Below are 15,818 nucleotides of genomic sequence, written 5' to 3'. Positions count from 1 at the left end.
GTTAAAGGACTGCATCGCTTCGGGATTCTACCAATAAACCGCAATCTAGAGTTCGCCTTGCCCGTTACTTGTGTAATCTGATTATTCCATTTGAGATCATTTCGAATAGTCACACCCAGATACTTGACGGATGTTACCGCTTCCAAAGACTGGGCATTTATTTTTTACTCGTACATTAATGGGGATTTTCGCCTTGTTATACGCAGTAAGTTACACTTACTTATATTGAGAGATAACTGCCAGTCATTACACCACGCATTTACTTTTTGCAAATCCTCACTGATTTGTTCACAACTTTCGTGTGATACTACTTTCCTGTAGACAACAGCATCATCGGTAAATAGTGTAATGCCGCTGTCATTACCATCAACCAGATCGTTTATATAAACCGTAAAAAGCAGCGGACCTATTACGCTGCCCTGGGGCACACCTGAAATTGCGCTTGTTTCTGTTGAAGTCACCCCGTTCAGGACGACATACTGCTCCATGTCTGTTAGAAAACTATCCATGAATGTGGGTAGCCTACCGTAACAAGCGAACTGCTTAAGAAACATCAAGCGCACGATCGAGTAGCTCTTCTTTTCCTTGTAACATGGAAACGAACCGTTACCGGACACGGGTTGCTGCGTAAAACTTGATCTACTAAGTCCCCTCTACAGCCTCTAGAAGCGTGTAGCATGAATTGTGAAACACCCTGAATATGTGAGGAATGTTTACTGAAAGTCTGGCCGTACCTTTTTCTTATACCCTGTACAGAACGGAGACAGACCGGAAAACGTGCAAATTAGCGCGACCGCTGTGGGAGTGTTTCAAGTTGTTCTTGTCTCTTTTAGGTGAAAATTAAGTACCGAAATAGGAAAATTTCCATCACTGATATCTTTCGGTGTGTGGTTGCAGAAGAATGTCGCCGGTGAGAGTGCTGGTGGCAGCGCTGCTGGCCGTGTCCTGCGGGGGCGGCTGCTCTGCCTACTACGAGGCACCCCCGGACGGCCAGCGCCTGCTGCTGCAAGCCGCCCCCGCCGCCGGCGCCGCCCCCGCCGCCTCCGCCGCCGCCTCCTGGCCCCACCAGCAGCGGCGACAGGCCATCGACGAGTTCGCCGCAGCAGCAGCGGCCGCCGCAGACGCTCAGTACCAGGTGCGTGACCGCAGATACTCTGTCCAACACTCCCTACGTGTTATGTCTACACCCTGTAATTCATAATGTATGCCAGGCTTTCCCGGGGTAATACCTTGACGATTCTTCAGTGTCCAATCCTCCGCAACGAGGATGGTGAAGACGCCTTCCCGCATCCCGAACAACAAGTGATCATCACGTGCCTGTCACTTACTGATAAAACCACCCAAGCATTCTGGTTCCAAAATACATTGCTCCGAATAACTTACGGATGAGCTAGATAAAATAACAAACGTTACTCGTTGGCAATGGATGAAGGTACGGGAGCATGTTGCCAGATGTCTCCCGTTGTGCACAGTAAGTTGGACTTCACATGGTGCGAGGGCAGCGTGACTGTAGCGACAAATGGGGCTGGGCCCGCAGCACGAGGCAGTTTACGGAACGGGAAAACACACCGTGTGTCAACCAGCGAGCTGTTACGATGCACGGTGGTGGTGGTGGTCTTCGTTCCAAAATGGCCCAGAGACAACATTTGGGAGGCTACACACGGAAAAGAATCTTCTGGAAAGCGGAAGAGGTGTTACGAGTGTAGCCAGGAGTTCGGCAAGCTCACAGCATTGTTTCACACGTATGGGAAGGCTTCTGAGACACAGGCACAGCTGCCCGAAAAAGTCAAATACAGCAGCAGATAACAGCTATACAGTGCAATAGTCCACAGCGGACCCACGTCAAATAACTGCTGCAGTTGCAAACACGTTTAACAGGACTTCTAAGCCACATAATTTCACGCTCTTCAATGACACAGCTACTGTGGGGAGGGAGGGAAAGGGGGGGGGGATGTCCCTGTACCTTGTGTTCCGATGACAACCGTACATCGGTGATGGTGTCGAGAGCGTAGGGACTGTAGCAGTGAGGTGTGGGGTCGCGAGCTCTTTTCGGATGAGAGCAGATTCAGTCCGAGTAGTGATTCTGAACGTGCCCGTCATATGGCAAAAAGTGGAAACACGTAGTGCACCCGGGTACATTGTCGAACATGATCCTTTTGCGGTCCAAGTGTAATATGTGGGGTGGCATACTGTTGCATAGGCGCACTGAGAAGCAAGTCTTTGAACGCTGTACAATCAACGGTCATCATTGTTGTGACGCTGTTCTCCTTCCGCATGTGCGTCTTTTCAGGCGTGCATTCGGCCCTGATTCCATTTTTTATGGATGACAATGCTCAACCGTATCGAACAGTGCAGGTAGAGCAGCTGTTGTAACGAGAGGATATTCGGTGAATGAAATGGCCTGGCTGTTTCCCCAGCTTAAATCCTATCGAGATTGTGGGGAGACGTATCTATGCACGTCCACGTGCACAATGATCATTCAGCAGATGTTAACCGCGCTGGTGGGAGAATGGAACACCCTATCACGAGAACTCCTTACGAACGTTATGGCCAGCGTGCCAGCACGTTGCAGAACTTTCGCTGATGTCCGCGGTTACGTCACAGTTTATTGAAGACTATGTCCAGCCGTTTGTAATGCCCGGTGCCATCATAAATCGAAGTGAGTTCAGTGTAATTACTGTCTTCGCGTAAAAATATTTCTGCTCGTCTCATTCCGTATTTCTTTTACTTACCTTCTGTACTACGCTGTAGCAGTTCTTCCTAAGTACAGTTTAAGTTTTACCGAGGTAGGTTTCTTGGAAATGACACATCTTGCGGAAGTTTCTTTCATACTTACGTTTTGCATGCCAGAATATAACAAGTCACAACTGTCCAATCATCCTTAGGTGCACTCCAAAAAGTACCGTCAAAAAGTAGGACTCGCTATGGTCCTTGAACATCAGTATTTTTTTCCCTGTCGTATCAGGTCTTGCTAAATGGGTAATTCTCTGTATCTACATCAACTTACGCGCTCCACAAACCACTGTACAGTACGTGGCGGAGGGTACCTCGTACGAATATTACCGATTTTTTTTTCGTCTTCCATTCGCGAAGTAGAGATGATTATCTGTATGTCTCTGTCCAAGCCTTGTTATCATGATCCCTATGCGACATGAACGAGAGCCGCAGCATAACGGTCGCACGGACTTCCTACAATAAAGATTTTCTAAATTTATCCAAAAGGATTTTTCTTCGGAGGAATTCTATTTCCAACCTCCCGAGTACTTCTGTTACACTTTAGTACGGGCTACATCGGCCTGTAAGCATTCTAGCAGTACGCTTCTGAATTCGTTAGATGCCTGTAATACTGCCTACTTGATAAACACTCAGAACACGGGAACAGTACTATATAATTCTTCGCAGTTGTTTCCTTTTTCTGAACGTGAAGTAGGCTCAAAAAATGGCTCTGAGCACTATGGGACTCAACATCTTAGGTCATAAGTCCCCTAGAACTTAGAACTACTTAAACCTAACTAACCTAAGGACGTCACACACACCCATGCCCGAGGCAGGATTCGAACCTGCGACCGTAGCAGTCCCGCGGTTCCGGACTGCAGCGCCAGAACCGCTAGACCACCGCGGCCGGCCGTGAAGTAGGCATCAGCTTTCATTTCCTACTGGCAGGCGTAATCAAAATTAACATGATAAAAGATACTATTAGAATAAAGGACAGGTCAGGAGCTTCCAAAACTACTCATATATGTCGTATTAAGACTCAGATCAACAGAAATATTGAAATCTTCAATTTGTGTCACGCTGTTTGCAAGAGGTGCGTTGGCAGATTACAGCTACACTTCAGTCTTTAATGCTTCTTCCGCAGATTTTCGTAGTAAACTAGGAGATCATTGTATCCAAAATAAAAGTACAAACTTTACTACATATCTTACTTTTAATTATCGTTTTGATAATTAATGTTTACCACTAAAGCACAATATCAGTACTTACCCCTGAGCATCTTGAGAACTTTCCTCCCGAAAATCAATAATTCTGTCTTCTAGTACCGATCCTCAGTCATAAGACGATTAGTTTTGAAAGTAAGTCTGTTGATTAAACTTGGAATAGTTAATGATTTTATTTTTTAACAAATATAATTTTTGATTTAAGTATCAGAATGAAACTAAAAAGATCTTAAATTAATTCCTCGTCAAACAATACTTTACACTATTCGCAAAGAAAAATTAATTTAGTTATTGTCATCAGACTGAGTTTATTTTAGTCTTGAGAGTTTCGGCAAATGGTGTTCCACTTTCTTACGTTAATGAACCACGCCATCGTCACGTTAAATGTAGTTACGTTTCCACTTAACAAACAATAATTTTAAGATAAACTTCAAGCAAAGTAAATTACAGGTACTTGAAATAAGTTGGTTCAAATGGTTCAAATGGCTCTGAGCACCATGGGACTTAACATCGGAGGTCATAAGTCCCCTAGAACTTAGAACTACTTAAACCTAAGTAACCTAAGGACATCACACACATCCATGCACGAGGCAGGATTCGAACCTGCTACCTTAGAGGTCGCGCGGTTCCAGACTGAAGCGCCTTGAACCGCTCGGCCACAACGGCCGGTAATAAGATGGTAATACTTTTTAGAAGTAACTGACAATATATTAAAGCAAAAGCACTTCTCAGACTGACAATATATTTAGGCAAAAGCACTTCTCTTCACAGTTTAACACTAGTGTCCCTTTTCTTTAGAAGAATAATGACAAATTCTATTGCTAATTAAACTGTCGGTAGCTTACCTTATTAAAAGCAGTGCAGCAAAGAATATGGCGCAGAAACGCTTCCGTAGATTCTTCATGTCTCGTATTATTTACATAGACCAAACACACAATATTGTCTACGTTTTGGAACCATTCTTGAAGTAAGAAGGTGTAATTCTTGCAACACCACATTTTGTTTATCCTGGAAATGTCTTGCATCTAAAGCTATACTTTACATGAAACAAGTTATTATTGCCTATCTCCATAAATTACCTCACTGTTAACACAGAGTATTAAAATCTGAAGAGCGCACCATCATGTAACCTCCCTCGACCACTGCTAGCTGACTACCTTCTCCAGTTCAGTCCGTCTGCTGCATGCCTCGTTCCATAGAAAAGGCGTTCCAGAAACGGAAACGACATGACCCACCTGCCAACACTGCCCTCTGGGTCAGCCTATGCGTATTTTCTCTCGTTGATAAAAGGTTGAAGCAATGGAAAGAGAAAGTAAAACACTTAGCAGTCCTCAGGCCAAATGGCTTATCCATTTCGCGTGCTGAATATAAATCCTTTCACTCTACAGCGGCCGGCTGCGCAGTGTAAGCACACTGTAGAGTAGAATCCTCAGTAAGAGAACAGATTTTACAAATATGATTGTTTTAAATCTTTAAGTATAAAACAATGAAATACGAGTAAAATGTTGTATTACTAATCACAATACACTTTTATAATCATTACAACATCTCTCTTACCAGATTCCTCTTTAAATAATCATTAATAAATTATATCAGAAACTGGCAACACATTGCTTAAATGTAAATGTAACGCTGTTTCGTTACAAGGGGCCGTGCGCGCTATATGTTACGTTCGAGGATTACCGAATGAATGTATCCACGATTAGGTTAGCCTGACTCGTCATTGTAATCCATCAATGACGCATGATGCAGCATCTAAGCTTACGAAAGGCATTTGGCAAGGTGCTCCGAAGAAGTGTTCTCTCTGTTAAATTGATCTTCAGTATGTTGAAGTTATTAAATTATGCTGTACCTTAAATCAATTCACTCTTGTTCACACCGCTAGATGAATCATTCCACTGTTGCACATGGTTCTGATGTGCTAGTTTCTCCACCCAATATGATCGCTACTAAATTCCTCAATAAATTTGTTGGTGTCCATACAAGTATTTTTGGTATGAGATCTCTTGCACCCATGGTCAGAATGATAACTAGCATGATCTAATTTACAATTCGCATAAACATTTTCTGTAAGTAGGAGACGCGGTTTCGATAGCTGTTAGAAGGGCAATCTGAAAATTGGTAGTTTAAACCCAAGTAGCATATAAAAAAATTAACAAATGCAAGCCCTTCTCCTTTCTCGTTCAATGTCATAAGTAACTTCTCAGCAGGGAGGTTGCTGCCACACTATATGACAAAAGCGAGCTAGAGAGAGGCCGTCAAATAATGATAAATAACTGTACAGCCACATTATAACATTTGTAGTTTCTGAGTGGCAGCATGGATGACCTCATTGCTTGGTGACAATCGTATTTTCAAGTTATCATAGATAATTTAGCTACACGAATTATAACATCTAGTGAGAAATCAAATAATTAAAATGTTTACTCTTTGAAACCCAGTAGCTTTGCTTAAGTTTCTGAGACTTCAACCCGCAGCCGAAATTCTGCAGACATGATGCCTAAGCTGCAGGTCCGAGTGGTCCGAGTGCTGACTACAGACATCGCGAACGCGTGTCTCGTGCTCTCGAAGACCGCCTAAAAAGTGAGAGTAACTGCTCTTCTCGGGTCCTGTCTAGATCATTCGGTTCTGAAAAAAACTGACGACTGATCAATGTGACACTACTTTTTGTGGCCAATCTAACTCCGCCATTGTAGCTAGTCCTGAAAGGACCTCTCTAGGAATCTGGAGACTTTTTATTGCCAGCTTCGCTCCGCAGGTGTAGCCCTGCGCTAGATGTAGGCTTTATCACACAAATATTTGGTTTAACGGAAATCTCCATGTTCACGATAATTTCTAACTTGTTAATGCCATAGTGTATCTACTCTCAAAAAAATGTACGAGGTGTCAATTTTTGACTAAAAACTAACCGGGAATCCCCACATTTTAATCAACTAAACGAAAGCTCGTAGTAGACTAAAATATGGGGATTAGCCCAACTTCTATGATCCAACTATACGAGGCATCCATCCACCTCACAAATACATACAAATGTTACACTGACCTCTGCTTCTCCATCTCTGTTATTACTGCGGTGGTATGATCCATTGTCGCAAGTAAAAAATGAATGAAGTAAAAAAAAAAAGTTATCCGCTTCTGGCCAACCAATGTTGCCGTCCTTCCAAACCCACGATCTTCGCTTTAGAAGAAAAGAAGCTCTGCCTTAAGACCATAGAGATCGTCGATATGCTGCTACCATCGACTCCGATGTACTCTCTAGATCGACTTTTTCGAATATTACAAATTGTATCCAGTAACACTTGTTGTGACAGTAGTATAATAACATTGGCGTGACTTCTTGCCCTTACGTGGCTTGATTATGCAGAGAGTTGTTTGTTAGCAGTTTCTTATAAACTTCATGTTTAGTTGATATTACGAGTACTAGTCTAATCTGTATACGTCACATCTTTAGAGATTGGCGTTAATGGCCGTAGCAGTTTTGCGCCCTAAAACCATAACAAAAAAAAATCTTTAGGGATTTCTATCTGTAGCACATACCTTTGTTCCAGTAACTTAATAAATAGCCTCATTTAAAAAAATTTACAGGTTTTCCCGTACCGCTTCTACGTTATCCCTTACGTCAAAATTAGAGGGTTTACGTAGTACGCAGTTCCTCCAGGAAGCACGTTTTGAAAATTGCACTTTTCTTGCTTTCATTCACATGTCGAGTTAGTTCTTTTCCACAGTATTTGCCGATACGACTACATTGTGGTCAGCGTAGCTAGTCATGTTTTGTCGAAGGATTTCTACAGGTCTTAGAATAGATAAATCGCTGACGCTTACGTTAAAATAACATATTAGTATCACCTAGTCGTTTTTATTTAAGAGTTTATTACTTTCTGCAGCTTTTATAGGAAACGACTATTTCTTCGTTATCTGTAACAAGGTCACGCTATTCTGGAGTACAGACTCGAGTAATTACAGCTGATTATCTACATTTAGTTTATTAAAAATTTTTGTCGTTTCTTACTCATGTTACCAGTTTATTTTTAACAAATACGACCATTGCATTGCTTACTCTTCCAGTTTATTCATTTCCGTTATAAATCGTAAATATGTTACCATAGCTCATTTTTGTTTCCTCTTTCTTTTTCTCATAATAATTACGAGTGTGAGCCATTTCGTTTCTTCTCTGATTTTAGTTAGCTCTGACAGTTTGTTCCGTAAGATCCGTACATTCGTTTGTGATGTTGCACATTGTTGCCACTCCTACAAAAACACCACTTCACTGGAGCACTTGATTTTCTATCAGAGATTTCTCCATTGGTCGAGAAGTCCCAGTACTATGTCGCCACAGATTCGCCTTTCACTCAATACCGTTTGCTACACCCTGAAAGGTGCAGAGTCCGGGAGCCAGGTAGCTTTTACTTTCGTGAACGTGGGATTTTCTGACAGAGTTGTTAATGAATCTAGTAGCATTTCTCAAAGTTTCGATAACGTCTTAGACCTACTGGTGACAAAAAGACCTGAACACAGCTTGTAACAGGGAATCATTGACCATAAGGCCGTTACAGCATCACTGAATACGGCTGCCTATAGAAAAACAAAAAGAAAAGACAAGAATATCTTTCTGTTTAGCAAGAGCAACAAGAAACAGATTTCAGATTATTAGGCAATTCATGAACATTTCATGTCCAGCACTGACATTGTTGAGCATCAATGGACAAAGTTCTAGAGCACTGTACAACACGGTTTAGGCAAGTTTGTACCGAGCAGAATTATGTGGAATGGAAAAGACCCACCGTGTTATAGCAAACGTGTTAGGAAGCTGCTAGGAAAGCTTTAAATTTAAACGTAGCCAAAACCTCACAGACAAACAAAAACTTAAGGAAGCCAAAATTAGCGTAAGGAGGGCTATGCTTGAAGCGTTGAACGAACACGAAAGCAGAGCTCTGTGTATCAATTTGACAGAAAATCCTAGGAAGTTATGGTCTTATGTTAAATCAGTAAACGGATCGAAGCCTTTTATCTAGACACTCTGTGACTGAGGCAGAGAATAACACAGAATAAGCCGAGAGCTAAATATGTTTTGCCGAATCTGTTTCACAGAGGAAAATCACACTGTGCTTTCTCCTTTAAATCGTCGCACGAACGAAAAAATGACAGGTATCGAAATAAGTGACCTAGGAATGCAAAAGCAGCTGAGATCGGTCAATGGACGAAAGGCCATTGCACTTGACACAATACCAATTACATTCTACGCAGAGTGTCCGCAGCTCGTGGTCTCGCGTTCGCGTTCTCGCTTCCCGAGCACGAGGTCCCGGGTTCGATTCCCGGCGGTGTCAGGGATTTTCACCTGCCTCGAGATGAGGTGTTGTCCTCATTATTTCATCATCATTCATGAAAGTGGCGAGTCTGTACTGAGCAAAGGTGGGGAATTTGTACGGACGCTGATAACCGCGCAGTTGAGCGCCCCAAACAACCAAACATCATCATCTACGCAGAGTACGCGAAGGAACTTGTCCCTCTTCCAGCAGCAGTGTACTGTAGGTCTCTAGAGGAGCAAATCGTTCCTAATTATTGGAAAAAAAGCACAGCTCATTCCTGTTATCAAGAAAGGTCGTCGAACAGACGCACAAAACTATAGGCCTATATCTGTAACTTCGGTTTGTTGTTGAATTTTGGAACGAGTTACCTGTATATGCTCGCTTATTATAACATTTCCTAGAGTTCGAAAATCCCCTCTGTAGGGACCAATATGGGTCCTGAAAATAACGATCGTGTGAAACCTAGTTCTCTCTGTTCGTTCACGAGATACTGAAAGCGGTAGATGCAGGCGCCCAGGTAGATTCTGTGTTCCTTGCCTTCCGGAAGACGTTCGATACAGTTCCATACTTCCACCTAATGAACAAAATACGAGCGTACGGAATATCAGATCAACTGTGTGACTGGACTGAAAGTTTCAAACAGAAAAGAACGGAAAGAGTATTTCAGACGTAAATAATTTCGGGCGTGCTCCGGGGGAGTGTTACAGGAGATTGCTTTTGACAGTATTTGTAAATGACCTGGTGGATAGCACAGGAAGTTCCATGAGGCTGTTCCCGGAGGATGCTTTTGTATACGGAGAAGTCGCGAGGCTAGGAAATTGTAATGCAATGCAGGAAGACCTACAGTGGATCGACTCTGTGCGCAGGGAGTGGCAATTGGCCCTCGACATAATCATCTGCAACGCATTGTGAAGACGTGGCAGAAGGATCCTTTATTGTACGATTACGAAATTACAGAACAATCACAGAAAGCAGCTGAAACATGTAAAAGTATGTGTACAGACCGATTTGAAATGGAAAGCCCACGTAAGATTATTCGCGAATCAGATAGATGCCAGAGATTCATTGGAAGAATGCACAGGAAATGTAGCGCATCAACAACGGATGTAGCCTGCTAAGCTCTCGTTCGACCAATACTGTAAAACTTCTCGTCAGTACATGATCGTTACAAGACAGGACTGATAGAGGACACAGAGAGATCCAACGAAGAGCAGGGCGTTTCGTTACATAGTCACGTGGTAACCGCGATAGCGTTACGGAGATGTTCATATAACTCTTTTGGCAGACGCTGCGAGAGAGGCATTCTGCGTCAAGTTATGGCCTGCAGTTACAGTTCCGAGAGCGTACTTTCTTAGAAGGAGTGTCAACCGATATATTGCTTCCTCCTATGTATCTCGCGAAAAGACTACGTAGGTGAAGTTAGAGAGATCCGAGCCCACTCGGAGGCTTACCGACAATCGTTCTTCCCGCGAACCATTTGCGACTGCAACGAGGAAAGGTGGAACTGACGCTGGTACACGAAGTATCCTCCGCCACACACCGTAAGATGGCTTGTAGATGTAGAAGTAGATGCCTCAAGCCTCCTCTGCATTGTATAAGGGATCGTTCTCCAACTTCGACAATCGTTCACAATTAAAACATTCTCCCTCAGCATTGAACACAGAGGTTAGACATATCATTGATTATTATCACATTGTTCATAGGTTCTAAATCCCACCGAACAAGTTGGCTGTATTTAAGTAATACAGAGCACTGGTATATTGGAGTAGCGACCTATCATCGCCCGACAATCTTAATTTAGGCCTGCCATGGGTTCACTAAATCACTTAAAGGAAACCTTCAGTAAGTTCACTGACGATGCTCTCCTCCCCCCCCCCCCCCCCACTCCCCCTCACTCAGTTTTTGATAACTTCGCCGACTGGAGTGACCGATCGGTTCTAGGCGCTACAGTCTGGAACCGCGCGACCGTTACGGTCGCAGGTTCGAAACCTGCCTCGGGCATGGATGTGTGTGATGTCCTTAGGTTAGTTAGGCTTCAGTAGTTCTACGTTCTAGGGGACTGATGACCACAGAAGTTAAGTCCCATAGTGCTCAGAGCAACGTTACAACATAAAATTGCGTCTTCATTATTCCGCTTGGTGCACAAATAGGCAATTCGAGCAAAAGTAAGTAGAGAGAAACTGATTTGCATTCCTGTGGTTTAAAAATGGTTCAAATGGCTCTGAGCACTATGGGACTTAACATCTATGGTCATGAGTCCCCTAGAACTTAGAACTACTTAAACCTAACTAACCTAAGGACATCACACAACACCCAGCCATCACGAGGCAGAGAAAATCCCTGACCCCGCCGGGAATCGAACCCGGGAACACGGCTGTGGTTTAACACTCAGTGTTGCCTGTAACCAGCAAAAATGGTTCAAATGGCTCTTAGCACTATGGGACTTAACATCTGAGGTCATCAGTCCCCTAGAACTTAGAACTACTTAAACCTAACTAACCTAAAGACATCACACACATCCACGCCCGAGGCAGGATTCGAACCTGCGACCGTAGCGGTCGCGCGGTTCGAGACCGAAGCGCCCAGAACCGCTCGGCCACACCGGCTGGCTGTAACTAGCATTTAGATTCCTAACGATGTACAGATTTACACGTTGCGAGGTTTTTCTCACGATATAAAACGAGACTTGATTCATTGTCCCATACAAAGTTTGACGAAATGGTATCAAATCGGAACACAAGCAGTGATTCTAGCGAAATTTTATGGTTTACTCTCCGTCCAAGCAAGACTCACTTCAGCAGCATCAGGAAAGTGGATTAAGACCTTAATAATTATTATCGATTCTCGTGAATATAGCTGGCAAATCTGTTCGTCTGCCTATTAAATCAGTTCCTGCTGAATGAGGACGAAAATAACGCGGAAGGAAGCACTGCACAAAACAGAGAAGACAGAAAATGTTACGTCGTGGATCCCGCCGAAAAAGCAATTCAAAGCAAATTTTTCAGTCGTCTGTGTATCATACTGCTGAAAATTAACAATCGTAATTAAATTTCTGTTTCCTTTGATTCCACAAAAATTTATGAACTCCACATAGTAGTTTATTTACAGGGTGTTTCAAAAATGACCGGTATATTTGAAACGGCAATAAAAACTAAACGAGCAGCGATAGAAATACACCGTTTGTTGCAATATGCTTGGGACAACAGTACATTTTCAGGCAGACAAACTTTCGAAATTACAGTAGTTACAATTTTCAACAACAGATGGCGCTGCGGTCTGGGAAACTCTATAGTACGATATTTTCCACATATCCACCATGCGTAGCACTAATATGGCGTAGTCTCTGAATGAAATTACCCGAAACCTTTGACAACGTGTCTGGCGGAATGGCTTCACATGCAGATGAGATGTACTGCTTCAGCTGTTCAATTGTTTCTGGATTCTGGCGGTACACCTGGTCTTTCAAGTGTCCCCACAGAAAGAAGTCACAGGGGTTCATGTCTGGCGAATAGGGAGGCCAATCCACGCCGCCTCCTGTATGTTTCGGATAGCCCAAAGCAATCACACGATCATCGAAATATTCATTCAGGAAATTAAAGACGTCGGCCGTGCGATGTGGCCGGGCACCGTCTTGCATAAACCACGAGGTGTTCGCAGTGTCGTCTAAGGCAGTTTGTACCGCCACAAATTCACGAAGAATGTCCAGATAGCGTGATGCAGTAATCGTTTCGGATCTGAAAAATGGGCCAATGATTCCTTTGGAAGAAATGGCGGCCCAGACCAGTACTTTTTGAGGATGCAGGGACGATGGGACTGCAACATGGGGCTTTTCGGTTCCCCATGTGCGCCAGTTCTGTTTATTGACGAAGCCGTCCAGGTAAAAATAAGCTTCGTCAGTAAACCAAATGCTGCCCACATGCATGTCGCCGTCATCAATCCTGTGCACTATATCGTTAGCGAATGTCTCTCGTGCAGCAATGGTAGCGGCGCTGAGGGGTTGCCGCGTTTGAATTTTGTATGGATAGAGGTGTAAACTCTGGCGCATGAGACGATACGTGGACGTTGGCGTCATTTGGACCGCAGCTGCAACACGGCGAACGGAAACCCGAGGCCGCTGTTGGATCACCTGCTGCACTAGCTGCGGGTTGCCCTCTGTGGTTGCCGTACGCGGTCGCCCTACCTTTCCAGCACGTTCATCCGTCACGTTCCCAGTCCGTTGAAATTTTTCAAACAGATCCTTTATTGTATCGCTTTTCGGTCCTTTGGTTACATTAAACCTCCGTTGAAAACTTCGTCTTGTTGCAACAACACTGTGTTCTAGGCGGTGGAATTCCAACACCAGAAAAATCCTCTGTTCTAAGGAATAAACCATGTTGTCTACAGCACACTTGCACGTTGTGAACAGCACACGCTTACAGCAGAAAGACGACGTACAGAATGGCGCACCCACAGACTGCGTTGTCTTCTATATCTTTCACATCACTTGCAGCGCCATCTGTTGTTGAAAATTGTAACTACTGTAATTTCGAAAGTTTGTCCGCCTGAAAATGTACTGTTGTCCCAAGCATATTGCAACAAACGGTGTATTTCTATCGCTGCTCGTTTAGTTTTTATTGCCGTTTCAAATATACCGGTCATTTTTGAAACACCCTGTACATCATATTTGAGTTATGGGATATCCTTCTTATAAATCACATTAAAAAGAAACGTTATATGCGCAGTAAACTGCTCCAATGTGGTATTCACAGGCAGATGTATGGTAATCCCATATTGTGAGAAATCCTGGGAAATATTACATAGTTCTTGAAACATGCAGCTTTGTACCGTTGATGACAAAAGACACATTACGTATTCAAACATTTTATTATTACAGTAGTTATCTAAAATTACTTATAACTGCAGACTTTCGAGTGGGTACAATCGTAAGGATGACTCCAGGTATTTATTTTAACAAACTGTTCGAAGAGATTGATCGTCCAAAAACTAGTACTATGTTTGTCCAGTGTTTTAATTCCCCGGTTGCTGGTACTTACTATAGTTTTCATACTGAGCCAGCAACGAAGTATTTTTGAGGAGTGACTCTGACGTTTATAGTACAGAACAGCATAGTCTTCAGTTCCTATGAAAAATAATTACGTAAAACCTAGATACGTTATACCCACAGAGTAGCTAAAAACTGAATCTACACTTTCCATTTACTCCGTTACCGCTCGTTCATATTTCGCGAACCATTATAAATACCTCGGCTACAGAAATAAAAGCAATATTTAAATACCGCACCATTCGTTTTTCCAACAAGCAATATCATAAATCGCCGACAGCGGAATTAACCAGGGAAAACGAATTCAAGCCGGGGTTGCATATCTCTACAGCTCAGTGCAGCGAAAACAATTATCGCCAGCGCGGAAGCCGCGGGTATTCGTGGCATTTGCGGCTCAGCTTGTTCACAACGTGTCGGAATATTTCGTGCCAACGAGCAGCCTTTTGCGCATGCCCTGTTCACTGGCCAAGCGCTGGATTCGGTGTGAGTCCGCCAGCATCGTAGTCAGCGATTTGTAAACTGCGTCGTGAAATAGACAGACACGAGTTTAACGTAAATACTAAAAACGTCATCGTTTAGCTGTCTCCAAGTACATTAAAAACCTACTTTTTTCATCATCAACATCTGCTCCGCAGAACAACTTACAAAAGCGCTATCTAGTGTAATTACATTAGGCGGGCAGATTCATCTAAAGATGCAACTCTGACACATAATGACATTCCATCGCAAAAGTAAAAAATTGCTCTTATTAGTGAACACAGTGATGTCACCGGCTGATTGTAGCTGTTGTGTGGTTGAATATTGACGTAAACAAAGCTTTTTAAAGTTCAATGGCCATTAACATTCCAGTCAGGAAGACGTGTTGTTCTAGGAATGTCAATCTGCAGGTGGAGCAAACACCTCCGCGATACAAGACACAAGGACGTGATAGTTTAATTTTTGGAAAAAATACAGTCGAATTGTTTTCCTACGGATTCTGTTGAAAGCAGGTTTATTGCAGAGACCAAGATAGCAATTATAACCGGTACACAGCCTGCAGTGAAATAACCAGCTTAAACTCCAGGTTTTATGTGCGAAATTAATCGCCAGTCCCCAGTAGAATATGGGTTTCTGGAGGCAATAATGAGTTATCAAGCGAATTTGTCTGGAAAAGGAGGATCTGCAACGAACTGACGCATGGTGCAGGGAATGGCAATTGACTCTCAATGTAGACAAGTGTAATGTGCTGCGAATACATAGAAAGAAAGATCCTTTATCATTTAGCTACAATGTAGCAGGTCAGCAACTAGAAACAGTTAATTCCATAAATTATCTGGGAGAACGCATTAGGAGTGATTTAAAATGGAATGATCATTTGAAGTTGATCGTCGGTAAAGCAGACGCCAGACTGAGATTCATTGGAAGAATCCTAAGGAAATGCAATCCGAAAACAAAGGAAGTAGGTTACAGTACACTTGTTCGCCCACTGCTTGAATATTGCTCACCAGTGTGGGATCCGTACCAGAAAGGGTTGATAGAAGAGATAGAGATAGA

At 43.1% G+C, this 15,818-nt stretch overlaps 1 protein-coding gene across 1 annotated transcript in view; it reads left to right on the top strand.

Annotated features, from left to right (window-relative positions):
- The first annotated feature begins 901 nt into the window (after positions 1 to 901).
- Positions 902 to 15,818, top strand: part of LOC124595417 (diuretic hormone 45) — a 113,673-nt gene continuing 98,756 nt past the window's right edge. Inside the window, exon 1 of the mRNA XM_047134148.1 lies at positions 902 to 1,135. Within this exon, the coding sequence (XP_046990104.1) occupies positions 902 to 1,135 (234 nt within the window). The remainder of the gene's footprint in view (positions 1,136 to 15,818) is intronic.

This window comes from Schistocerca americana, chromosome 2 (genome assembly GCF_021461395.2).
Source record: "Schistocerca americana isolate TAMUIC-IGC-003095 chromosome 2, iqSchAmer2.1, whole genome shotgun sequence".
In the NCBI taxonomy this organism is placed as follows: Eukaryota; Metazoa; Arthropoda; class Insecta; order Orthoptera; family Acrididae; genus Schistocerca; species Schistocerca americana.
The sequence above is the reverse complement of the archived record's forward strand: the minus strand, read 5'-3'. Positions and strand labels throughout refer to the sequence as shown.